Here is a 25,652-nt window from a genome sequence, read left to right as displayed (position 1 = left end):
AGATCCACATACATAAATATATGTATGTGCATTTGTGCATTGATACCAATGCGTTATTCTTTAAAGTGCCTATCCATTTGATTTTACCAAATGAAGCATCTGGCTGATGGGCATTTCGCACTTCCTCTGTGGGCCAAATATCCATTTACGGCCAAACATGCGATATGTGTCCTGGGCACACTTTTATTTTCCAATTTCTCGTTGCTTGGCTTGGCTCGCTGTAAATCCGAAATCCAATTGCAGATGAGAGCGACCACACAATGTCGGCACGTACGCGTTGTGCTAAATATTTCAACACGATTCAACAAACTACTCACTTAGCTGGCTAAAAAGAAGTGTCTCTCCTCTGCACTCCCCTGCACTCCGCTAGAATCCAAAGTGAAAGCCAAAGCCAAAAAGCAAAGCACCGGGCATGACCCACAAGCATTTGCACTGCATTTAAAAAACATTTGCGGTTTTTACGCTTAATCATCGTCAGCGGGCGGTGGCTTTCACACGGGGGCGTGGTGTATCTATACATATATCCCCCACAGCCGACATCATTTCCTAGCTTGGAATTCCCAGCACGCTTGTATATATTAATAAAAATGCATTAGTTCACATTTATTTTCGACATAAAACGTGTAAAAGTAAGCAAGCCAGTCAGCCAGACAGCCAGAGTTAGACATAAAGTGGGGGGAGGGTGTGGGGATGGTGGCTGGGGCAGACGAGCCGAAGGGATCCCGAGGGGCAGCTTGTAGAAGATTTCACTCACCTAGAGACAGCGGAAATATGGGGCGGGATCGACCCAGTGGACGGTGGCTGCACGGAGAGAAAATATGAACAGATTATAATAAAAAAACTGAAACCAAGTGATAACTTCATAAGTTAACTATGAGTAACGATAAGATAGAATATTCCTATAGCTAACATCTAGAGAGAATATAGATATATGCCTCTTTTCTTTCTCTGTGGCCCCTGCTACTCATTTAAAGCTCGGCGACTTTTCCTTTTATTTCAACGCTTGAAAGCAAAATAATGTACACGACAACACCAACCCCCCTGGCACTCGCATTTCCACCCACACCACCCACAACACCCACCCACCCACCAACCCCGCTACCTCCGCAGACAGCCAACCTGTGCACTTTCGCTCTCGGTGTATCTCTATGCCGGTCGTAAATTTTAGATATTCGCAGCACGTGCAAATTATGTACAATAATAAAAGGCAACGGCGGAAAGAAGAATAATCCAGAGCGAAAGTAAGACGAGAATGGGCGCAACTGTTGTGAGGAACTTGTAACTTGTACGGCCGTGCCACATCCACTCCACACCCCCCGCCCTTGCAACTGTCTGTCTGTCTGTCGGACTGACTGACAAGTACATAAAACATGTCTGCGCCTAACAGTCTGCTGCATTTTCAATGCCCAATGCCCCGTGCTGGCTATCGATTGTCTCGCTTTCCCACTGAAGTCTGGAGGAGAAGGGGTTGGGTTTCGCCACCAACACAAGCAGGCAACAAGTGTTGGAAAGTTTGTATATACTTCATGGACTAAATTTAGCAAGAAGAAAAAGATAGGCTTAGCGCACTATTTTGCACATTTAAAAGTGCCGAAAGGTGACCCATAAGAAGTTTCTCCAATATTCCACTTAGTTGGTCTAAGTTATGATCCTAAATAGTGGTTTAAAACTCATAGCATTGGCATACAGAGTACGAGCTTAACGGCGTTTTCAAATTCGAATAAATAATTTAGTAAGAAAAATCCAGTTCGCAACCAAAATAAGACGTTTTCTTCATCCAACGAGGTGTGGTTTAAGTGGGCCATACTTTACTGGCTAACCGCTTTTGAGCAGTGGATTGACCTCCCCGAATGGCCATTTGCCGTCTTGATGTTCTTCCTCAGGTGCCGACAACCATTGGCAGCAACTAAATTGCGTCCCCGAGGTGTTGCATAATATTTAACACCCGACAAACCCACTGATGGTTATCATTAGCAGCCCAACAAGATACTTTATCTACCATCCACGGAAGGGAAAACTTTTCCCGCATTTTGTGTCAACCCCGTAGGCTTGTTTATTTTTATTTTTTTTTTTTCTTGGTTTGCTGTAAATTTTATAATTGCTTCAATATTTCGCTCTTCCGCAGTTGTCATGCTGCGGCAGCGTTTTTTGTGTTTGCCACACGTTTCATAGCCATAACAAATTACTTAGGTCATCAATTATGAGGTGAGACACTCGCACCTCAAGCGCCGACATCGCTCTTGAATGGTTTTGTTTCTGTTTCTGGGTTCTGGGATCTCTGGTCTTTGGACTCTGGGCTCTGGGTTGTCTGTGCTGCGTTCTGTTTCTGGTTGTTGGTGATGCTTTTATTGCTTTCATTATGATTTCATGCGGCATGAGGCATAAGGCACGTTCCGGATGGCTTTTCCCCCCGGAAAATGCCCCAATTTCCACCGGTTGACGACCATTTGTCTAACTTCAGAGGTTTGGGCATTTTGATGCGGCGCTCGTCTGTGGGTGGTCTTTGTTAATAATGTTATCTTTTATTTATAAAGCGTAACTTTTTGTTTTCGTTTAAACTTTCCTCCTGTTGCGGGGGTAAATGTAATTGCATTTGGTGTTTGAATAAAGTGCCAAATAATTTCACCTAAAGCGACATGGCTTAGGTAAATAATTTGGATTTTTGAAGTAATAATTTATGATCTCATGAAGTGATTTGTTTAATCCCCCATTCTCACCAAACAACACTTTAATTATCGATTCAACTTTTAAAATATATTTCAAATAAATTAAACAACCTTAGAAAGCTTAGAAAGTAGACAAAATAAATAAATGCCCAAAGGCAGGGAGGCTGGCAGAGCCACGCATAACAAGATTGAGTACCTGTGCAGCCGGTGGTTTCGGTGGTTCTCTCGGTTTCGGTGGTGGTGGCGGTGCACGCTTGCTGATTTAGGGCTTGTAGACGAAGGCACCACCGCAGTTCTTGTAGCACAAGTAGCTGGGACGGGTGCGCCACTTGCGGCAGTATCTGCGATAGCAGTTGTTGGGACTGGGCGATGGTGGGCGCTTGGTGGGTGGCTGATCGGTGGGTGGCCTGTTGGTGGGTGGCTCATTGGTAGGAGGCTGATGGGTGGGAGGCTGAACGGTGGGTGGCTGATTGGTAGGAGGCTGAACGGTGGGTGGCTGGACGGTGGGTGGCTGATTAGTGGGAGGCTGAACGGTGGGTGGCTCATTGGTGGGTGGCCCGTAAGTGGGTGGCTCAGTGGGAGGCTGAGTAGGTGGCTGAGTGGGAGGCTGCGTTGGTGGCTCAGTTGGCGGTTCAGTTGGTGGCTCAGTGGGTGGACTTGTGATGGGTGTAACTGTAGTGGTCTTGCCGCTGCAGTCGTTGGCCACATTGGTGATCAAGTGGCTTAGCAAATCAACCACAAGCAACACGCTCAAATCCACATCAACCAGTTGTACCACATCGTTGTTATTGCCAATGATCTCTGTGTTGGGTCCAGCTGAAAACGGGGTAAAATCATTCAGTAAATGATTACAGATCATCGCGACTATCTTCACTTACAGTTAAGCTGGTTGCAAACACCTCCACTACCGCGGATTATGTTGAGAACGTCGAGGAAGGCTAACACCCACAGATCAACGTTGATCAGCTTGACGATACGATTATTGTCACCAATAACCACAGTCTTGGGACCCTCTGCAAGAGTAACAAAATGAGGGTTAGAGGATGTTCCAATTACGTACTTGTTTAACCATTTAAACTTACTGTTGGCTGAGTTTCCGATTAGTCCTGTCACTCCCAGAAGGTTAGTTATGCTGCTCAAAATGGGAATGTCGGCAAGGACCAAACCATTGACATCCACCAGTCGAACGATGTTGTTGTTGTTGCCAGTGATCAAAGTATTAGGACCGCTGGTAGCACTGTTTCCGATTATAGAAGAGGAACCGTTTGAAGAGGAACTACCTCCACCTCCCAAAAGGTTGGTTACGCCGCCTAGAGGACTCGAAGAGCCAGAAGAGCCAGAAGAGCCGCCAGTCACGCCACCAAGAACTCCGCCAACCAGGCCGCCGACAACAGGCTCCACTGTGTTCACGACACCTCCGAGAACGGGCTGCACTGTGTTCAGGACTCCACCAAGAACGGGTCCCACTGTTTGAACAACGCCGCCGACAACTCCACCAACAGCGGGAACTACGCCGCCAAGGACACCACCAAGTAGGCCATCTGATGAGGATCCTGAGCCACCTGTTAGTCCACCCAAAAGACCCGAAGAGGAGGATCCGCTTCCAGAAGATCCACTGCTGGATCCGCTTCCAGAAGATCCACTGCTGGATCCGCTTCCAGAAGATTTACCGGCATTGGTGATGCTGCTGAGCGCCGAAACAGCCGCCAAAACAGGGACATTAGCATCTACAACCTTTGTTACCGAATTGCCATCACCTCTAATAAGTACATTGGGTTTTTCTAAAACATGGGAGGCCAATTAGTTTTTGCACAACCACTTTTCGAAGTAGTGTACTTACGATTCAGATTATTGGCAAAGCTAGCTCCAGTTATTTGGCTAAGGACCGGGACATTAGCCAATGCATCAACGTTGGCATCAACGACCTTGGTAACTTGGTTGTTATTTCCAACAATATCAACACTGGGGTCGACTATAACAAAAGTAATTTCAAGTTCATAGGTGACTTTCTATGGGCAAAAGAAACGCGTCAACTTACTGTTTGCATTATTTCCCACTGAGGCGCCACTTGAAGAACCATTCGAAGAACCAGTGGAAGTAACGCCTGAAGAACCAGAGGAAGAACCAGAGGAGGAACCAGTGGAGGAACCAGAGGAAGTACCAGTCGAGGAACCAGTGGAAGAGCCCTGATTAATGATACTCAAAACCGGAGCGGCCAAGGAGATCGGCAGACCAAGATCGAGCAGTTTGAAAAGGAAATTCTTATTTCCATTTATGGTATCGCCCTTAACTAAAATGAAAATAGATTTGATGTAGTCGTATGAACAAAGAAAGTTCAACAGCAATGAAGAAATTATAAAAGATGAAAGGTAGCTTACCATTCACATTGTTGCCAATTACGGACGAGCCAGATGAACTCGGAGTGCCAGAGGAGGAAACTGTGGAACCCGAACCTGAAGAGCCAGAAGAGCCCGACGACCCAGAAGATCCGGAACTAGTGGATGGACTCGAAGAGGAGGAACCAGAGGTGCTGGAACTTCCACTGCTGATCGAAGACAAAATTGGAGCATTCGCTAGAACCGGAATTCTAGCGCCCACCAGCCGGGTAAACGTGTTTCCTGTTCCGTTGATCAGCACATCAGATCCCTCTGCAAAAAAATCAGAAGTTTTATATACAAAATATAGACCTCATCACGATTCGAACTTACGATTCAAAGTGTTGCCGGTGAAACCTGATCCGGCAATGTTACTCAACACTGGCAGAGAAGCACCCACTGGAACATTGGCGTTAATGAGATCATTGACCGTGTTGGAATTGCCAGTTTCTTGAACTGATGGTGCCACTGTAAATATACAATTAAAATGTTATAAGTCTGGCAATTGGTCCAAGTGGGGTAAACTCACAGTTGAAATTGTTTCCCACACCAGATGAACTTCCCGATGAGCCAGACGAAGAACCTGAGCCAGAAGATCCCGACGACGATGAAGTCAAAATTGGAGCATTCGCTAGAACCGGAATTCTAGCGCCCACCAAACGGTTAAAATTATTTTGTGTTCCCTGGATCACCACATCAGATCCCTCTGCAAAGACAATATAGGTATTTAATAATCAAATGTTGAAATATAGACTGTATCACTACTTACGATTCAGGGTGTTGCCGGATCCAGATCCGTCTATGTTACTCAACACAGGAAGAGAAGCTCCAACGGGCACATTGGCGTTAATGAGATCATTGACCGTGTTGAAATTTCCAGTTTCTTGCACTGATGGTGCCACTAAAATAGTAAACAATTGTAAAAACCTGCGTATTGGAAAAGATGAGGAAAACTCACAGTTGAAATTGTTACCCACTCCCGAAGAGCCGCTTCCACTCTTTATATTACTCAAAATTGGAGCATTGGCTAGAACGGGAATCTTGGCACCCACTAGGCGGTTGAAATTGTTTGAGTCTCCATCAAGGATTACATCAGAGCCCTCTGAAATATAGAAAGTATAAAAGATTAAGTTTGCACGGAAATATGCATTAATAACTCCAATACTAACGGTTGAGGGTGTTGCCGGTAAGACTGGACCCATCAATGTTGCTCAACACTGGGAGATTAGCTCCAACGGGCACATTGGCATTAACAAGATCGTTGACTGTATTCAGATTTCCGATTTCCTGCACTGAAGGGGCCACTATAAATGGAAATAAAGTTAGTAAACCCGTTTATAGAATACATGCGAGAAACTTACGATTAAAATCGTTACCCGCGCCAGAATCCACTGGAAAAATTAAAATGAAATATTAGGGTTTGAAAAAGGTAAAGACGAAAAAGAGAACTCCTTTCAAAGGATTAATACTTGTATTTTACTTACGAATGGCTCGCTTGGCCGCTGTCTTTTGGTCAACCTTGGACTTCCAGTCTGGGAAATCGCCACCATTGATGCTGTTGAGCGCTGCGGCATTGGTCATTTCAGCGCTGGAGGAGTTGACGATAGTGCGATCGAGGGCGGTCATCAGGCCCATTAGTACCACTTTGTCCACGCCCATTGCCAGCAGGCGAACGATCCAGCTTTCGGGGGTGGCGGAGCACAAGCCGCTGATCTTACCCTCGGCAATGGTCGATAGACTGTCCAAAAGGGATACGGATAGCATGCTGAAAGCGTTCACTTGCAACAAGCTGACGCTGTCGGGACCCACTGCAAGGATAAGGAATTAATTGAATACAAACTTATACCAGGTGTCCTGCTCGCCGGATACTTACTCTCTCGCAAATTCCTGATGATTTTGTGGGCCTCGCCGCCCGAGGCTCCGCACAACTGCAGCAGGTTATTAAGGATGGCGCTCAGTTCTTTGATGTTGCGTGCCTGCAGGAACTTCAGCACTGAATTACGGTCGTCCTTGACCACGCCCACACGACGGGCGGTGCGAAGGCCCGAGCCCTCAGCCTGCTGATGGTCATCCTGAACGATCGTGTTCTGCTGCCTCTGGCGGAAGTGGGTGCTCTTGATCACCTGGCTCACCTCATCCTTGGCGCACTCGATGCCGTTGAAGAAGCAGAGAGCCAAAAAGGATTTGAGTGTCAGGGTCAGGCTGTTTCGGTCCTGCGACTGATCGATGTCCTGGATGATCCTTCCACAAGTGGCGTTATCACGAGCTCCAATCAAGATATCAATGATTACATCCATGCCAATGTGCAGGAACACATTGTTGCCCTTCGTATCCTTGTCCTGCTCGGTGCGCAGCGATTTCATGGTGGATTCTTGGGAGGCGGTCAACTTGGCACCTCGTGCCTGCATGCTGGCCAAAAGCAAATCGGCCAGATCCTTGGAGGCCAATCGTCCAATGTTTGTCACTCGCTGAGTCCTTGGGGTCGTTGTTTCAGTAGTAGTTGTGATCACATCGGTGGTTCCATTGCTAGTTTCCGTTTCCAAAAGCAGCGAGGCCAGTGTGCTCGATGAAAATCCAACCGGGGATCGCTTCGTGGGCTTGGCATCGTGGGGCACCAGAAAGCAGGTGGACAGGAGTAGGAACAAATGAAGGCGCCACATCTCGATGGTTGTTGCCGCTAACTTGAGTTGATGGTGATTGATAGACTACGCTGCTCTTCCCAGCTCTTTTATACGACTTTTGCCGGCTTATCGCCATCAAGCCCAGCGAGATTATCTCACTGGCATGCTGTAAAACGTGCCTTCCCAACATCAATATCGTTGTCGATACGCTTGCAGAATTCTTTCGGCATGCTCCGCACCGATCTTCTGCTTATCTTTTGCGGCCAATGAGTGGGTGCTGATCAGTTGGATATTCGACTTGAGGAAATCGGGTTTAAAGCCGTGTGCTTCCAAGATTACCATCGATTTGGATTTGGGCATCTGCGCGGGTTGTAAGCTTAAATCAGTTAGCAGTTACATTAGTCCAAAGCAGCTTCTGTTTAGTTCTCTTAGGAGAAATTGTTTAAAGATTGCATTGCAAATTCCAAAACTTTATAAAACATATTATATATTCCTCAATGTCTAAAGTTTCAAGTGTTTAAGTATTTCACTCAATAAATAATTACGCTAAACTCAATTTATAACTTCATAAGCTTAATGACCCACATTTCTTGAGACTAAACATTGTTTACTATGTGTGTTCATTCATAGTTTTGCGTTTTTCATTGACTACAAAAACCACAATAGCACTGATGATTAACTTGAGCAAATATTTTCAAAGAATGTTTGGAAGCCAAGTTTAATTGTTAGATTAGCCAGTGACCCAGCTGGTCGAAAATCCAAAGAACTATCATATTTTTTGGCGCTTTTAGCACGTAACCCCAACTGCCCCGAAATTTCCGCATAGCGATACCTGTAGTAGTATAAATGCTTAAAAGCTGACAGCTAAATTGTGCAGTGCCTAAAGAACTTAGAACAATTAACTTGATCGAAATGACAGCCTTCAATCGGGATCACCACTTTGCGCTTCTACTGATCGTTGCCCTCGTGGGAAGTAGCTGTATTTTGGGATTTTCCGAGGCCCAAACTTTTACAGCCGAGGATCGTAGCTCTATACAGAAATTCATGGATTCTTTGCTGAACTTCCTGGAACTGGAAGTAAGTAATATAACAACCACATTGCCGCCAACTTCGAATGGCACTACCTTGGAGACCACTACTCTGGCGGCACCTGGAAATTCCACAGAAGTGACCACAGAGGTTTCGCAAACATCCACTAACTCCACATTGAGTGCCTTGGATCCGACCACGAGCAGTTTGAATGCCACAACGGTGGATAGCGAAAATACAACCGCAACAACCACAACCACCGAAGCAAATCCAACTACGATGAGGCGCAGGATTTGCTTCAAGCGTTTCTGCTACAAGTTTAGCAACGACAAGGGTTACATAGTTTAGATCGAATAAACGTATTGATATGAAAAAGTATAATTTCTTGAAATTAATGGGTAAACGCAATATCAATACTTCAAGCTAAAAGCCAATGATGAAGGAATCAATTAGTAACGTTTTGATGTCCTTGTGGCATTCGGGCATAAACTATGTGATTGAAGGACCATTATTGTTTTGTAGCTGTAAGTCAAAATGCCTGCAGCGTTTGGAAAATTATTTACGTTCGTGTGTGTTTTTTGGATGTGTGGAATGAGGAAGTGTTTCGCCTTTTTGTTCAAAAGTTGAAGTCTCCTTTCGGCCGCCAGAGGCCTTAACAAATTATTTCAATTAAAAGTTTTTGAGCAAAGCACTTAATGCCAACACAAGTTGTGCCAAAAACACAGGCTATAAATTCAGTATCTCAACCAGCGGATGTATGAATGTACATACATATATGTACATATATAACCCAAACTGACAGCGAAAGCCTATTGGCAGAAGCTTTGTGGCTTTTCATTGAGTCGTAAACAAATGGAATTTAATTCGTGCAAAGATTTACTTGAATTTGTTGTGCAAATAGTTGAATCTGAATGATGTCAACGATGTGCCGCAGCATCCACAGTTGGATTCCCCATTCTCCATTTCGATATTTGCAACTGCAACTGCAACTGCAACTGCGACTGTGGCAGTGGCAGTGGCATTGGTCGTACGAAATGGCCAAATGAAACGAAGCCGCAAATATGCCTGACTGTTGCACCCTGGACGGTCTCGAAATTCTAATCAAATGGGCGCAGTAATCTGCAACGAAAATATTTACGCTTTATATATGATCCAAAATGATAGTCGGCAGCCACATGCGTTGCAAGTCTATAAGGCATGATTGAATCAAAACAGTTCTTAGAAAAGAAATGACCATATACATTGTAGAATTTCATTTGGGTTTAGGCTTAAATGGTCTACAAGAGTACTTGGAATCATACTTTGTGCACGTTGAACTTTCAATGCTAACAGAAATTATTAGTAATATTAGTAATATAATTATTAGTAACTAGGTAATCAACCTAGTTATATTGGCCCTAAAAGGCACTGATATATATGTTTTCTTGTCCGTGGCTTTGAATCCCCGTCTGTGGGTGTGTGTGTGTGTGTATGTGGGTGGGTGTGCCCTTTGGCTATCCTGTGAACTTTGTTGTTGGCTTCGTAGCGCCACGTGCCAGTGTCATTTAATTACTGACTATATTGTTATTATTATTTACCCCCATATGCGGACTTATATATGTGTGTATGTATGCGTGTCAACAACTTAACGAAGTTATCACACACAGAGCCAAGGAGACAGAGAGGGAAAAGTGCGGCAGCGAGAGGGGGAGGGGGACAGACGCACACCATGGCAGCGGATTATGCGACCGCCGCGTGAAGCACTTTAAATTAGTTTCGTTGCATAAACAAGAAGCAACAGCCTCTACTTAAAATGCTGTCAATTTGGCTAATTTAAATATATTATTTTACTTTCAAGAAGTTTTTTCCTATTATCAAACTACTATGGAGTTATTTAAGAGAGTGGTATTTTTGAATTTATCACTACTTTCTAACAAATGCAATCTAAAGAGCTTTCGTTGACAGCAATGAGAGCTATAAACAATGCATTGTTTTAAATTCCAAATAATATGCTTAACCATTCTGCCAGGCTCACGTAGTGGAAAACGAATAGCAATTTGACTACTTTTGACAGTTTCGTTGACATCACTATTCCTGATGGGATAAGGGTTGGCTTTGGCTGGTGGGTGGGCATTCATACATATACATGTGCATATATGTACATATAAATATGTAGCAATAGCTACAGATGGATGGCTGGACGAGTGGAGACGCCTGTCCGCAGCTTTAAAGACAATTCACGCGATGAGCTTATCAAGCGTCAAACCACCATTCCAATTCCCAGTTTCCATTGCCAGACCCCTCCATTTTCGCTTGTTTGTGTCAGTTTCTAGGCGAAAAAACATATCCAATTACAATTTAATTAAGCTGATTTGAATGCGGCTGTGTCACGTTAGTTAAAAGCAAACACCGCGAGTGCAAACGGAAATAGATCGAGCGATACTGCAGATGGGAGATACAAACTATACATTTTGCAATTGAAGCCGAGCGAATATCTAAATGGAATCTGTTTGTTGTTGCCCGCTTTTGGGCTGCCAGCCATTTTTCCGCTTATCAGTTTGAAATTATTTATTGCATACTCACGGGCGGCGGTTTTGTGAACAGATTCGCTGGGAACGGTTTTTAGCATATTCACTTGATATTTCAAATAAATTAAGTTTCGTTTTCTCACTTACTACCCCTTGATTTGCATCTATAATGATAATACTTAAATTGTACAGATCTCCACGTGTTCTACCCCCCATTTTTAAAGGGTCTTTTGGCACGCGCTGCGACGACACTTGACCCACCGAGTGACCCTCGTGATTATCGATGAAAGTGTTGTTCTGGTTTGCAATTTCACAGGCTGAGCACGCTCTACGTTGACCCACTCCATTGCGGACCATTCAACTCCATTGTTCCACCGGGGGTTGTCATTGCCGAGGGGTCAGGGGTCAGGGGCCAGGAGTTGGTGGCCAACGGTGGTGACTGTACTCTTGCCACAACTTTGACGGCCTCAAGTCGCTAGCTCTCCAGACAGTTTGCGTTTCTGGTCTAGGGCACTGACAATGGACCACTTCACACAAGAACACCCGCCCGAAAAATTGCGTAATGAGCAGCCAAAGCTAAGTCATATACTTGGCACAACAAAGTATAGACTTTGAAAACATTCAATCTAATTTATAAAATAATTATTATATCCTTATGCATTAAATGCCATTCGAGGTAGATTCAAAATTGAATCTTTCGAAAAACTGGGTTTTGATTTCAAAACTTTTCATCGTCTCCATTTGTTTAAAAGCACTATAAATGCGAAAAGACAAGGCTATCGAAAGACTTAGACAAAAAACCTAGTTCCAATGAGGACCGATTAAAAATGAATGCTAATCGCATTAGGGCAATAAGGCGATGATGCAATAACCATGTAGCAAGTGCATTTTGGGATCTCGACCCTAAGGATATACATACATATGGGGAGATATAAGGCGGAGTGGCGGATTACAAGCTGACAATCCACTTGCCACATGGTTCATTGTTTCGAGGGTTGCCCGCGTTTCCCTTTTTGTTTTACTTTTTAGTTTCCACCATCAAGTCCATTGTCCCGTACACGTTTTTGGGTGAAACCTAATCCGCTTAGAGCACAAGTGAGCGATGAGCCAAGGGACAATAAGCGATCCCGAAAGCAGATCATGACGGATGACGACATGGCAATATGGTACAGCACTTTATTGGGAGTTATTGATAAGCAACAACGTGCAAATGTGAGAAATGCCCCATTATGTTAACAAGCTGTCCTCTTCATAAGTAGAAAATAAGCGGCTATCGGAGTCGTCATCCAAATCGCTTTCCTCCGAAATGGGTTCATCCCGATCAACTATAGCAATCTGGTTGTGTTCGATCATCAGGCGAGAGATCTCCTCCTCGAAATCGAAATTTTCCGGGATTATGTCCTTTGCGTTCTTCTCCATGGTTTTACTATGAATACTCAATAAGTATGCCTGATAAAATATTTAAATGCTCAAAATACTTACAAATTTTGCAATTTTTATAAATCGTCGTCGGGCAAAATTACTTTTGTAATGTCTCGAGTTTGACAAATAAAGCAATTGCCTACATGATGTCTATACAGCCAATGTTTTCTAAACATTTTGACTACGACTACTTTGTTTCCTGGTCGCACCATTTAAATATATATGTAGTTATATCCAAACATCGCCATATCCGATTATCGGAAACGGAAGAGTCCAATCCAAACATTGCCCTGCCTGGTGTTTCGTTTCTGATTCTGGTTCTGGTTCTGGATCTGGTGGCCCGGAATCCCCGGTTCTGGCTGTGTATATCCGCCTGCAATGTGTGGTGTTTGGCCAAAGTAAATATGAGCCCGATATGCAACTGCGTCTTACATAATCACACGGCGCACGGCGGCCTTTGTTTCGCCTTTGTTGGTTTTATGGCCGTTGCGGCCACAAAGGAAAAGCCGACGAAACCAAACCCCGAAAAACCCCAACAAGGAAAGACAAAAATATCCGTAGACAAAGCGTCGAAGAAATTCGCTAGAAAATGCCACGCGGTAATGACAAATATTGACATTTCCTTTCTACCCGGATCTCCAATAGCGAAACCCTAAACCGAATTCCGAAATAAAGGCCACGCTTTCATCGATAAATAGCGCAGAAGACTCGATTCCCCGCCGCCAAGATTAGCGGTTGGAAATGGGATGGTAACGCAAGGTTCCTATGCCCAAAAAAGCGATCCGATTACGTTCGCACGGTTCTTGTTCTCAAGCGAACTGGCGCGGCAGGGATCTCTGGTTTCCCTGGTCAGATAGATAATACAACTGCTGGCTAGATAATACAACTATGCTGGTACTTTCCTCTGATGATTAATAAAGTACACAATTAGCTACGATCTAATCAAAATGCTCCGATTAATTGACCATTAGCTATTTAAGAGTAAAGAGGGCTCGGCTGATTTTTGATATTTCTGGGAACGCTAAAGCATTTTAATCTTGGGGTTGTTGAAAATATTTGTTTCTAGTATAGAGCTTTAAATTAATCATTTTGTTCAAAATTAGGCTTGATGAAAAAATTCCGCTGAGCTGTTGATCTCATGCCACATAAAACTTAACTTTAGCCTGCATGGAGCTGGTCATTGTCCTGCCACTCAAGGAGTAAAAAAAAGGATGGTCAGGTTGCTCGGGTAAAATCCCATCCCCTTGACCGCAACAAAGCATCCTTCCGAGACAGCCAGACCCAGCGACGCCTTATCCAATCAAAAGCTAATAATTAAGGCTAAAAAAAAAAACCCACAGCCGCAGACGCTGTTTCTATACCACGTAGCGCTCAAGGGCAAAGGGTATACTCGAATAATACTTTATTTAGGTAGAAATATAAGTGCTCGATGGTGTGACATTGCGAGGAAATTCCAGGATTTATAATCAATCTGCTTCAATCTAATGAAGTATTCATCTTGCCCGGAGTATCCTGGAGTTGGAATTTAGCCACGCCTTCTTTTCGTCCTTTTTTTCTGCGATGAGCAGGGCTCAGTAATGCGTTAAATGGCAACGCATTATCCACACATTCCTCGCACGGGTGAGAAGCCCTAAATTTGCACAGCTCCCGGAAATGTTGGCATGGGAATTATTTTGTTACATTTTTTTGTGCTCGCATACCGCCTATAGCCATATAACAATACATGGATGTACATATGTACATGGATACAGTCGCGTGGCTATATATATATATATATATATATAGCTTCAAAGTAACGTTGTTGGACCGCACCACATGCAGACATACTTTGTGTTTGACCACATGGCATAATGAGTGCCCGGCAAAGGACAAAGGAGCCGAAGGACTCAGGTGGGTTTTCCGCCAGGAGGTGCGGGTGTTTGGCAGGATGTCTGTGGTCAGGATACGGCGATTGCCCTCCCAATTCGCCGCAGTAGGTGTAAATTTCGAATGTTATTTCCCCTTCTGCCAACTGTACTGAAAAAAATAATCGTGCAATTGGGAATACCACAGGCTGGATAATTGCCCAGAAGCCGAGTTTTTGATTGATTATGGTCTAGATGATGGCCAGAAAATGTAAAATTGGAATCAAAAAGAACCAAAGTACATCTAAAAGTTAGAAATATATATAGAGGGCTATTTTCAAATAAAAAAGGGAATTATATTCTTAAAATATTCCGAAGTCTTAAAAGTGAGAGCAGCTGAAAAGCACGGTCTCGATAAGTACTCTACGTATTTAGCTAGCGGTTCTTAATGTAAGGTCCTTTTATAGGAAATATATGTATTCTCGGGAAACTAAACTAAAGAGGATATGTGGATGATGAGGAGCACGCGACATGGAAAGCGAGAAACAAAAAACCAAAAACGGGAGATTGGGGATGGGCCGTTTGTCCTTGTTTTGTTTGCTTTGTTTTGGTCCTTTGGTGGCGTCTCGAATGTCCTGCTCACATTGCAAGCGCGGCAAACAAAACACGACGAAACAAAACGAAAGTCTCTCCGGATTAGTGGACATATCCGGGGTCCTTATTTGCCCTCGAAAGTTAATTAAGGGTTTCACAATCTATGCGGAAAATGTCAACGCAACGAGGGAAAGTGAAATTGGGTCTCCCCCCGGTGCATTGGACCGCAAATGAGTTTGAGTTTCCAGATCCCAGACCCCAGACTCCGGACTCCAGACTCACCTATATTGTAAGTAGAGTATATAGTACATATATGTTTGTTCACCACCCGCGGCGATGGGATCATAATTAGCTGCGGCCGACGCTAATTGTCCTTTCCACACCCCTTTGTTCATTGTTCCCAAATTCCTGGTTTCGAATTCGTCCTCCTGTTTTCAGTCTGTTTTGAATGCACAATTTCGGAGGATTATGCCGGCGATGTTTTGGCTCAGATTGACTGTCGCCAGGTGATTTGATTGCTGGCTTCCACCATTTGCACAAAGATTTCGGGAAATGAAATTCTGTGATGAAATTTTGTGTTAAGACCCTTAAAATTGTACTTTGTTTATAAGCCAGGGAAGAACACATCAAGTTGGCTCTATAATCAATCCGCTTCCTCCGTCCTTTAAGTCATTTTTGTTTTGGTATACCCACCCTTTCTCAGCTGACCGCCGCCCAAATGAATCCCATCCCGATTTTTCCAACGCAGGCCTTTTAAATTAAATCAAATCGCTTAATACGCAACAGGAAATGAACTGGTCGCAATAGCCGTTACACAATGGTGACCCCGACACCGTCTATTCGGCGCAACGAACCCCCCGTCGAATTGAAAAATTCCATTTTCCAAACCCTGCTCCTTTTCGCACTATCATTTTCTCCACACACCCACGAGCAATAATTTTTGGCAATTTAATTGAAAACCGAATATTGCAAGGGGTCGAAATGTTTTTAAAACAAAAGGGGCGGCGGCTGATTGCACCCCAAAATATTTTCCGGATAGACGTATGATGTACAAATATCGGGGCACGCGTGCGCAAGAAAAGCAGACAAATGGTCACAGTCACGCGCCAAGAGCTAAAAGGTCAACAAACAAATAAACAATCCATAGTCCGAGCAAAATAGAAATAAAACTCGGGCTGGGGGGTGCTGAAAAATAAGGGTCGTCTGTGCCACCAAATCGCAATCAATAGCAAGAATACCTAGCATAGTTGTTCGGATTTTTGCGGTTGCCATTCGGACGGAAGTTGGAAAGTTTAGAACGTTGCGGGGGATTTTCGTACTGTGTGGGGTTCGGGGTTCAGCCCATTAAAGGTCAACTGTGAAAATATTTCGTGTCCATTTATTGTCCTGATGGTTTAATGAGACTGCTTTTGGAAAAGACCAAAGCGATGAGGCTCATCGACTTGTTTTTGGTGCTGCTGGGGTCAAGGGTTATTTGGAGAAAAGAGTGGGCCATTTAATGGTATAATAATAACAGAAGGGTTCTGTGGGCGCACTCCAAAAAGTTGAGGGGTTTCCATGTTCCATGTCCATGGCAATAGATACTCATTAACCCATCTGTGGCAACCGAGGGCTTAATTGTAATAAACTCCTGGAAAAACAGCAGCAGTGCCATTACAAAAATAGTACAAACGAACCCTTAAAACTCTTTTAATGTAAAACAAGCGATTAAAAACTGAATAAGATTTATTTTGATAATATAATTTATTGTATTCAGTTGGGGGCAACATCCTTCAAGAATCAATCTGATCAAAGCCAAGGGCATAGTACCATACATTTTCCTTTGTTTGCTCCAGGCTGAGTGCATCTTTGATTTCTGCCGTCAAGTCCTGGTAAAATGAACTCATGATGCGAATGCTTAAATGTCAATTAATTATTCGGCATCCGACGTTGGCACCTCCGGCCCTTGGTCCATATATGTATGTAAGTGCCACAGTGTATCTATAATATGCACTTCGTATCTGTACCCGACATTTGTGCTTTGTGAGCTCGATTTGAAAACATAATTCATCATTTTGGCCGCTCAATGGCTGTCGTTCCTGTGGACTAATGATTCCCAGCTGAAGTTGCTGGCCAAGATCGAGATTGGAATTGAGTTTTGGTTCTTCGGTGCGGACAAAACCTGTCAAAAATGGTGCGGATTGCGCGGGGAGCTCTTCGTATCTAATTGCTTATAGAGTTATTAACCATTTTCTAATGATTCCGGGCTGCGGTTACCGTCATTTGAGAACCTATTCTCGATGCACCACCGAAAAATGCAGGTGTTCACAAAAAAAAAAAAAAAAACGAACTCGATCCGGGCTACAAATTGGAACAGAATTGCCGAGATAGCTGGAGATTGATTCGAGGACCACCCATCTGAAAACTAAATCGACGTCTTCATTTGTCTGGCTGGCTGGCATCAAATCAGGTAGCAGATAGTCGGATTTCGGGGTCACAGGTCAGGCGAAACCATTTCAAGTAGGCTTGATCAACGTAAACTATCGCCATTGTTCACTGGTTCCCATAATTGTTAAATAATTGTGGTGCTCGGCGGGAAATGGGCATATTTCCTTTGTTTTTACATCAGGTTACTGGTGCCAAGACCAGAGATTCTTGAAATGATTACTTATTTATTTATATGTATGCTTTAATTTCGTTATATTACATTCTTGTTTACTACGAAACTATGCTTACATTTTATTTATTGATAACCAAAATGTTCACATCGCTGGCACATCGTGGGTCAAAGGTCGAACGCATTAGCAAATTAAGCGTGAAGAGCGATTGTCACCACAGTTCCCACAGCCAGCCCCGATCAATTCAATATTCATCTGTGAAAAGTTCGGAAAATTCGGGCGGCTGTGAAATAAAATTAACGCACTCCAAATCGGGCGAATCGGGCGTATCGGGTTTTTGTTTCGTGGGTGGGAGATAGAGGATGATGCCGAGCAATAAATAAAGCGCAGCGAAAGTGCGACAACGACAAAATAACAATCCTATAAATCACTTATTGGTGATTCCAGCGGGGGAGGGGTGTCGCTGGTATATAGATATACATATATCCCTCTGTATAGGGTGATAAATTGCTCCGTCACACACACGACACACGAAACAAAACAAAACAACAATGCTAACTGCAGAATACATCGCATTGGCATCTATACGCAATTTCATTTAGTAAATTGCACACAGCACATTCAAACGTAACTGCGATTTTTTGTTTCCACTTAGCCGGGAAAATCACCCCCCTCGTCGCAATTTTTCCGCAGGCTGGTTTAATTGACAGCGCGGCAATTGAACATAAAAGAAGTTTTTTGTTTCAAATCGAATCTCGATGTTGCGCGGGCAACAAGTGGCCGTCTCCGAAATGTTGCCAGCCGGAAAATTCGTCTTGCATTCCCGCCCGATTTTCCCCCAACCATTCGCGAGGTTACTTCGACAGCAAGATCGTAAAATGCTATGCCGAAAAATAAGACGTTAAACTTTGGTTTTCCTCATGCCGAAATGTTGCAAGAGGTTTCGGCAACATGCTGCTAACTTCGAAGGATGTTTAGATAGTGTTCCCGAATATTCTCATAAAACTTATCGAAGTGTGAGATTTTCAGCTTGCATATCGCGATAGCACACTTTGCGTAATATACGTGTAGCTCTTTTAAATGTGCCTCCGAATAAAGTAGTTACATTTTTAATGCTTCGTTCTGAAAGTTTGTGGACAAAGCTTCACAAAGATTGGGCAATAAAAACGTGTCAAAAAACCTGACACCAGTCGCTCGTAAAAGTGACGAAATGGGGCTTAAGTGCCACCGCCCAGTTTCTCCGCCCATCGTCGTTTGACCTTGCTGACACTCGAGAAGAAAACGGCTAAATTCTTTGCCGCCTAACGGTAGACACTCTCCATCTCTTTTAGTCTCCACTGAAAACATATTTGGTTAATCCACTAATAGTAATATTTCCATGAACTTATGACGTTAAATGAATTAATTTCATTTTAAAAGAGCTCAATTTTTTGGTTTTATAAATTGCTTTCAGATTCATATTTGCGGTATTTGTGCTTCTTAAACTCCTACTGTCTCCCTTGCTCGTTTACTTTCGGTTGGCAACATGCTGCCACGCATCTGCTGGCAACATTTGGGGCTGCCAGATCTTGTGGCGCGGCAATAGCTGTGGTATTTTGCGGCCGCAGCGCTAGCGGTGCTTTCAGTTACGTTTCGACGGCCAACGCGTCGAGTGCTCTGCTTGCTGAGAGAAAACAACACAAATAGAGACAGCAGAAGTGGTTCTTCTTCTTCATACTCGCATTCTCTCGCGCTCTCTTCACCGTCTGTGTTAACGGTCGTGGCGCGTCGTGTGCGTGTGTGTTAGTGTGCCAGTTAAACAATGAGAAATTGGTAATAATAAATAATAATAATAATAACTGCTCATAACAGCCATTATTTGGCCGTGGAGGAAAGGAACTCAAAAAACATGTCGAGACAGCTCCCCAAAAACCAAAAATAAACTGGCGGCATTCTTGTACATATTTTTTTTTCGAAACTTTTTTTTAGCGTGTGACAAAAAATAACACAAATGTTTCTCTCTCGCTCTGCTGACTCTATGCTGTTTTGTTGTTTTAGCCCAAGATTCCAATGAGTCACGTGCAAAAGTTATTTCAATGAAAACCTCCATGAAAACCCTTTGAAAACTCACCCAATAATCGAGTTGGAAAAGTGCATACAACAAATATGAAAAAAAGAGCAACATCACCTGAAAAGCAAGAAAAATAAAACGGAAAACAGGTTTTTGGGCCCGCTTCGCTGCCAACTTTATTGTTGTTACTACCAACAGTGAGCACTGGAAATTGACTCACACTTGCAGCTGGCAAATAGGAAATATGAAACACACAAAAAAGAAACGCGTAAAGCATTAGGAAAAGCCGGCCAAAGTGATTCCACTGGAATCTGGAATGTTGACCACAAAAACAAAAAAAAAAAAAATAGAAAAGAATAGATCCTCAAATTTCAAAACCAATTTCAGTCGGTTTCATTTTTCCTTTGTCTGTCAAAATTGCCTTTTTTTGTCGCATAACAAAAAGTTCATTTCGTTTGCTGCGGCTTTCTGCAAAAGTTTAAAAATATTTGTTTAAACTGTTAACAAGCCGGAATAAACTGAAAGTTGGTAAATTAACTTCATCGACTTCATAGCGTGCATATTTGAAAAGTTTTGCCGCTTTACTTTTGGCAGTTTTGCGAACAAGATGTTAGTTGCGCATTAATAAATTAGTTTATTGCGCTTTATCAAACTTAACCGAGCAATATTTTAATTAAGACTACAAAATCGCATACAATTCCCACACTGTTGGCCCAATTCTAGGCAATCAAATGAAAACGGCAAATGTAATTACAATTTGTCGGCCGCGCCGAAAGTCAAAATCAAATCATTTGACAGCATTAATAATTCACGAATATCAAGTGGAAAACTTCTAAACTTTGTGCAACTTGAACAGATTCACAAAAACTCTACCGTTGCCAGAAATTCCCTTCTGGCCAAGTCTCTCATTATAATTAGCGTTTTCGAAACTTTATGAATATTTAAAACTGCTTCCCGGGTATTTTGTAACAATGTCTCAATTTGCCAAAAGCAAGAATGAAGCGAGATGAAAGAGGAATATTCTCAAGAATATTTCGCGTGCCGCAGACACACATACGCGCCGCGGTTCCTATAGAAAAAAGTCAAGGCCTGCCCTAAATATCGATTATCCAGTAACTGTAATAGCCGTAAGCCAAATGAGGGGGGCGGTGGGAAAGTGGGCGGGATTAGTGGCAAGACGAGCTCGCGAGGAAGCAACTACAGTTTTGCCTCGCCTGCATGCAAATACTTATTACTTATTATAATACTGTTGCGACTTGAAATCTGACTGGATTTATTTGCGAAAGTGGGAAGAGCATTCCAAAAAAAGGGTGTTAGAGCAGCATCGCACTACTGTTAGAAAGAGCACTGCTTGCAAGTTGTCACTGTAAATGAAACATTACTTTAATTGATCACTTATTCTACCTTTACTTTTAGTCATTGCATTGAAGTCACGTTCAATTCTATAACTCAACCGTTTTTTATTTGGCTTGCGAAATTCTCCGAAGCGAGTGATAACTGTACTTTAGAACTTGTTGCAATCCAAGGACGCTCAGCATAGGTGCAACTTCAGTAGACATAGAGAGAGAGAGAGAGTGAGAGCGGGAGAGAGGCGAAGCTTGAGTCATGAATTATTGGAGAGACGCAAACAAATAAGTTCGTGCCGATAAGAAATATACATTGCGCTCTCGAACCCAAAAGATAACGATCTGCAGAGAACCCAAACTTATAGATAAAATGCAGCTTAAGCAATCGTCTCCTACCTTATCCTAAGCCCCCTTCCCTCCCTTCGCCCCTGTGACAGTGTTGCCCCTACCATATTTCCCGCTCTACGTGTTTCGACTGCCGAGAGCCCCGCAATTTCCGTTACAAAAACTGGCCAACATGTGCGAAGTCGGCGGCGCAGCAGGTTTTATTTTCTTCGTTTTCCTTTCTCATTTTTTTGTTTCTCTTCGGTGCCGTTGAGAATGCAAAAGAGACAAGGCACACACGCACACAACATCGGCTCGCGCTGTCTCGCTCGCACTGTTGTCTTGCTCTTCTTCTCGCCAATAAATGCCAACATTTGCCATTTGAAGCTGAAATGCTAAAGTTATGACAAATATCAAATGCAGATGAACTTCTCAGGCTCGAGCTAACTAACCACAAAAGCCAGTTATCATGAAATTTAAACTAAAAAAAAACCCTATCTTTATTAATATTAAACTCTTAGCTAATTCATCTTTCCTTCATTATACATATACTTTCAGATTCCCACACCAAAACAGCCAAAAAAAAAGACACCGGACGCAAAGTGTTAATCAGAATAGAATAATTTGTGCAATCACGAGCAACGAAAACAAACTGCAATTTTTTAAACATTTTTTTCGTGTGCAACCGTAAACAAACCAAAGAAGTTAAAAAGAGAGCGCTATTTGCGAGCGGGGAAAACTAGAAAACTAAAACTACAACTGCAAAAACAGCGATAAAAATGGGTGAACTGCCGACAAATTCAGTCGGCGTCTTTTTGGCGCTGCTCCTCTGCAGCTGCTCTTTAATAGGTGAGTACGGGTTATAAAAACGCTCCCCAAGATCCCCAATATGTGCTTTTTGGTATTATAATTAGAAACATTAGAACCCAACGGCATGAATTGTGCTAAAGTCGAATATTTATGGCCTTGCAATGGGTAAAAAAAGGGCTAATATCGCTACTCCTTTGAAAAAACTTAGCCGGAAAAATAGAATTAACACCTTTAATCTCTTTGTGCTGCCCTAAATTTTCCATCTGGCTGGTAACTATCATTTCATTCTGAAAATTGACAAATCATTAGCCTAGTTGGCAATATACCAATGTAACCAACGGCAAGCGTTTGTTTAAAGCCACAATTAAGGCTGACAGAGGTATTTCGACTTAGCTTAAGTCCGCTTATCAGTCGACAGGGTCATATCAAATCCTTGTTGCTTCCCTATGTGATAGATAGCACAAGATGTGGGCAGACAAATTACCTGGGCACTTGCACTTAATGTACCTGATGATAGACGACCCTGAAACGAACGCTGAGCAAATAGAGACCTAAGGAAATATAAGAAAATATAAGAAAACAACATCCCACGAAAACTACAATCATCTTTTTTCCTTATCGCAATCTCCGAGAAGACTAGAGTCAATATTTATCTTACCTTAGAGCAGACTATATCGTGGCTGGTCAAATATCGTAAATTTTTCAGTTAACATGAGGGAATTACAATCGCAGATACTCCTAAAATTCCGGCACCTGACTTTGGAGTCGTAAAATTTGGACAAACAAACGCTGATAACTATTGCGCAAGAGTTGCCCGTTTAAATAATAAATAAGACTTGGTTGCCATGAGGAGGCACTACAAGATGCTTTGGATTATGGGAACATTTCCTGAAAAGAAACTATTGAAGATAAACAGCTAATTAGGCCTAAGACCAAAAACAAGGTGCTAACACAGCTTATATAGTTATTAACTGATGGACAAAAGATAGAAACATAGAAACGCAGATTGAAATTAGCTTTAAACCCATTAAACCGGACTGACTAGCAGCAAATCTGAAGTTAGTTATATCGACTTGGAAGATTCATAACTCAGACAGTTTGTTGGGTCGCAAACTTCTTGGCAAAGTTGGTGAAGTCAAGAAGAGTCCAGCGTCGACTTCCCAGCAATTACCGCATCCGGTTTGGACCACAAAAAAGCTGAAGCTGGCCGAGAATTTCTCAGCGAGGCCTCTTAAAATGTTCTAATACCGCAGAAAGTCGAATTTAATTAACTCAGTTTCTTCGCCCCTTTCTACAATTTCCCCCCTCAAAAAAAGAGATAAAATTCTCACAGAGAAGAGTAAGAAATTTGTTAAGCCATTGCAAGATGACTCAGTCGGTAGGTGATCAAGAATTGGATAGTTGGAAATAAGTGTTTTAAGCACTTTTCTTTGCTCAGTACGCTTTTGTAGAAAGTGAGAAATCATCCAAGATGCCCCCCCTCCCCTTTCTTTTGTGGTCACTTGGGCTCTAATTTTTGGGCAGTAAACTAAAAACTTTTGTTGACTGCGCTCTTGTTTTTTTTTTTTTTTCTTGTTTGCCGCGCTCTAAACTCCAAACGGGAGCTTGTTCTATATTTTTGTGTGAGAAAAACACTTTGAAGAAAGGCTGAAGAAAATGGTCAGTGAAAAGGGGAGAAGGGGAGGGGGGAGAGCTGAAATAGTGAAAAAGGGTGGACAGTCCTAATTAGCTAAGCCCGAAACTGGCTTAATTGGGTGGCGCTTTCACTTCGGGCATCGCGCCTGGGAAAACTGCCAGTAAGACAGTTCGTCATACCATTAATGGGCGATGAGGGCCTTGAGATGAATGGAAAATCCAAGAGGGGACAGAGAACGGGGCAGCAGAATCTTGAGAGCTGTGCACTGCATCTTCATCTTTTCACGGGTGTTTCAAAAGATGACCCAAAAAAGGAAGTGCTGGCAAATGCAATATATTTTAGGATAAACCTGAAGCTTAGCTGGTTTATTGACTTTAATATATATTCTTATTTGATGCGTCACATTTTGAAAATGGTTAATTCGCATTCGCAAGTTGTTAAGATAAACGAGTGGGCTTTAAGAACCCTTTCCCTCATCCATAACATGGAGATCCAGTGGAGATCCAATGAGGAAGCTGTGCGTTCCGAGAGGGTCTTGAGTTTATAACCCAAGTCCATGAACTCGACTTAATACCTCTTCCTCGAACTGAGGACATTCTCAGAATACTCTGACTCATGGCTCTTTGACTTCTTAGTCAGTCTCTCACGCCCAGCGCATCCACGCCCCCTGCACCCTCCTTTTCTTAAGAGCGAGGAGAAAGGGACGGGCAGATGACTATAGAAAGAGAGGGACTAAGGGGAAAGGGGACATCAGGTTGCTGCTCAAGTTGTTGCCTGAATGGGACAGCTTATGGTCAAGCGGGCAACTCTTGAGTTCTTTCTTTTCTTGTCTTTTGTGCCACTTGACAAGACAAAGATGAAGCATGCTGAAGAAAGAGAGGGCTGGACCGGGAGCGAAAGAGAGGGGTAATGGGAATGGGCAGGAAAAAGGAAATTCCAATTATGTTGCAAAGTCTGGCCGTGCGTAGAAAAGAATTGTTGCCGCTTCTTGTTTGCCTCTCACTCACTCACTCACCGGCTCTTTCCTCTTTTCTTCACGATTTTCCCTTGTTTTAATTTTAATCCAGTAATGCCCGGAAAGCCTTGCATTTCGCTTTAATTAATAAAACAAAACATTTCGGATGGGACAGCAAAACAAAAGGATTCAAGTGGATTGCAGAAATGATAATGAGCTCTGCTGTGCTATATCTCTCTACATATATCTCCCTATATATATCTGTATATAGGTGGCAATCTCTCCACAGATCTTTATGGGTGCTTGATTTTTCAATGCAGCCGTGAAGCCGAAAAAAAATTCACCATAATTAGCAGGCATTGTTGCAGAAAAACCCAGGCCAAACCATTTAAATTAACTGCAAATGAGCTGGAAAAGCCTTTAAAAAACTACTACAGAGTACCTTAAAGCATAAAGAAAAGTGGTGGCTTATATGTATGCATTTAATAATATTTATGCAAATATATAAAGCAGCAACCTAAGCATAACCAGCATAATAATCGCACGTGTGTTACAAAAAAATGTTCAAATAATCTGAGAAAAGGAGAAAACATTAATTTAAGAGGGAAAATAAAAGAATTAAATTAGTGTGAAAATATGGCAAGACATTAAGTTGCTCTTACTTATTATGGAATGCAGTGAGAGTGGGTAGGAGAGAGTTGGACCAAAAAAAAGAGGGGTTAAGCCCGCATAATCCCAATGAAGCTTAAACAATGAGTCGGAGCGGAGCAAGACAAGATACATTCCTGCAGTAGAGTATATATAGTATGTACATATAAAACAAAAACGACAGCCCAGCAAACAAAGAATGCACAGAAAATACAAATGAAGGATTGT

At 42.8% G+C, this 25,652-nt stretch overlaps 4 protein-coding genes across 7 annotated transcripts in view; 2 read left to right on the top strand and 2 right to left on the bottom strand.

The window, feature by feature from the left end:
• Positions 1-2,760: 2,760 nt before the first annotated feature.
• Positions 2,761-7,747, bottom strand: LOC117148371 (uncharacterized transmembrane protein DDB_G0289901). The gene is made up of 14 exons (XM_033315727.1): positions 6,915-7,747; positions 6,526-6,849; positions 6,403-6,432; positions 6,211-6,345; positions 6,000-6,143; positions 5,811-5,942; positions 5,571-5,747; positions 5,375-5,509; positions 5,045-5,314; positions 4,705-4,956; positions 4,507-4,638; positions 3,749-4,447; positions 3,545-3,679; positions 2,761-3,482 (listed from the first exon to the last, which is right to left on the bottom strand). The coding sequence occupies exons 1-14, from the start codon at positions 7,699-7,701 to the stop codon at positions 2,929-2,931; spliced, it is 3,906 nt and encodes a 1,301-aa protein (XP_033171618.1). The 5' UTR covers positions 7,702-7,747; the 3' UTR covers positions 2,761-2,928.
• Positions 7,748-8,278: 531 nt separating this feature from the next.
• LOC117147885 (Y' element ATP-dependent helicase YJL225C) lies at positions 8,279-9,039 on the top strand. The gene has a single exon (XM_033314969.1). It carries the CDS (start codon positions 8,575-8,577, stop codon positions 9,037-9,039), a length of 465 nt encoding a protein of 154 aa, XP_033170860.1. The 5' UTR covers positions 8,279-8,574.
• Positions 9,040-12,366: 3,327 nt separating this feature from the next.
• LOC117148220 lies at positions 12,367-12,763 on the bottom strand. The gene is made up of 2 exons (XM_033315510.1): positions 12,681-12,763; positions 12,367-12,624 (listed from the first exon to the last, which is right to left on the bottom strand). The coding sequence occupies exon 2, from the start codon at positions 12,615-12,617 to the stop codon at positions 12,426-12,428; it is 192 nt and encodes a 63-aa protein (XP_033171401.1). The 5' UTR covers positions 12,618-12,624; positions 12,681-12,763; the 3' UTR covers positions 12,367-12,425.
• A 6,513-nt stretch (positions 12,764-19,276) lies between these two features.
• Positions 19,277-25,652, top strand: part of LOC117147737 (fasciclin-2) — a 64,840-nt gene continuing 58,464 nt past the window's right edge. For 3 of the 4 annotated variants that reach the window (XM_033314736.1, XM_033314735.1, XM_033314737.1), the window contains exons 1-2: positions 19,278-19,467; positions 21,934-22,224. In XM_033314736.1, the coding sequence (XP_033170627.1) occupies positions 22,155-22,224 (70 nt within the window). In that variant the 5' untranslated portion in view covers positions 19,278-19,467; positions 21,934-22,154. Of the gene's footprint in view, positions 19,468-21,933; positions 22,225-25,652 lie in introns of all 4 variants that reach the window. The other variant, XM_033314734.1, reaches the window with a different exon arrangement.

The sequence above is a fragment of the Drosophila mauritiana genome, chromosome X, assembly GCF_004382145.1.
Source record: "Drosophila mauritiana strain mau12 chromosome X, ASM438214v1, whole genome shotgun sequence".
Classification (NCBI taxonomy): Eukaryota; Metazoa; Arthropoda; class Insecta; order Diptera; family Drosophilidae; genus Drosophila; species Drosophila mauritiana.
This window is presented reverse-complemented; position numbering and strand designations above follow the sequence as displayed.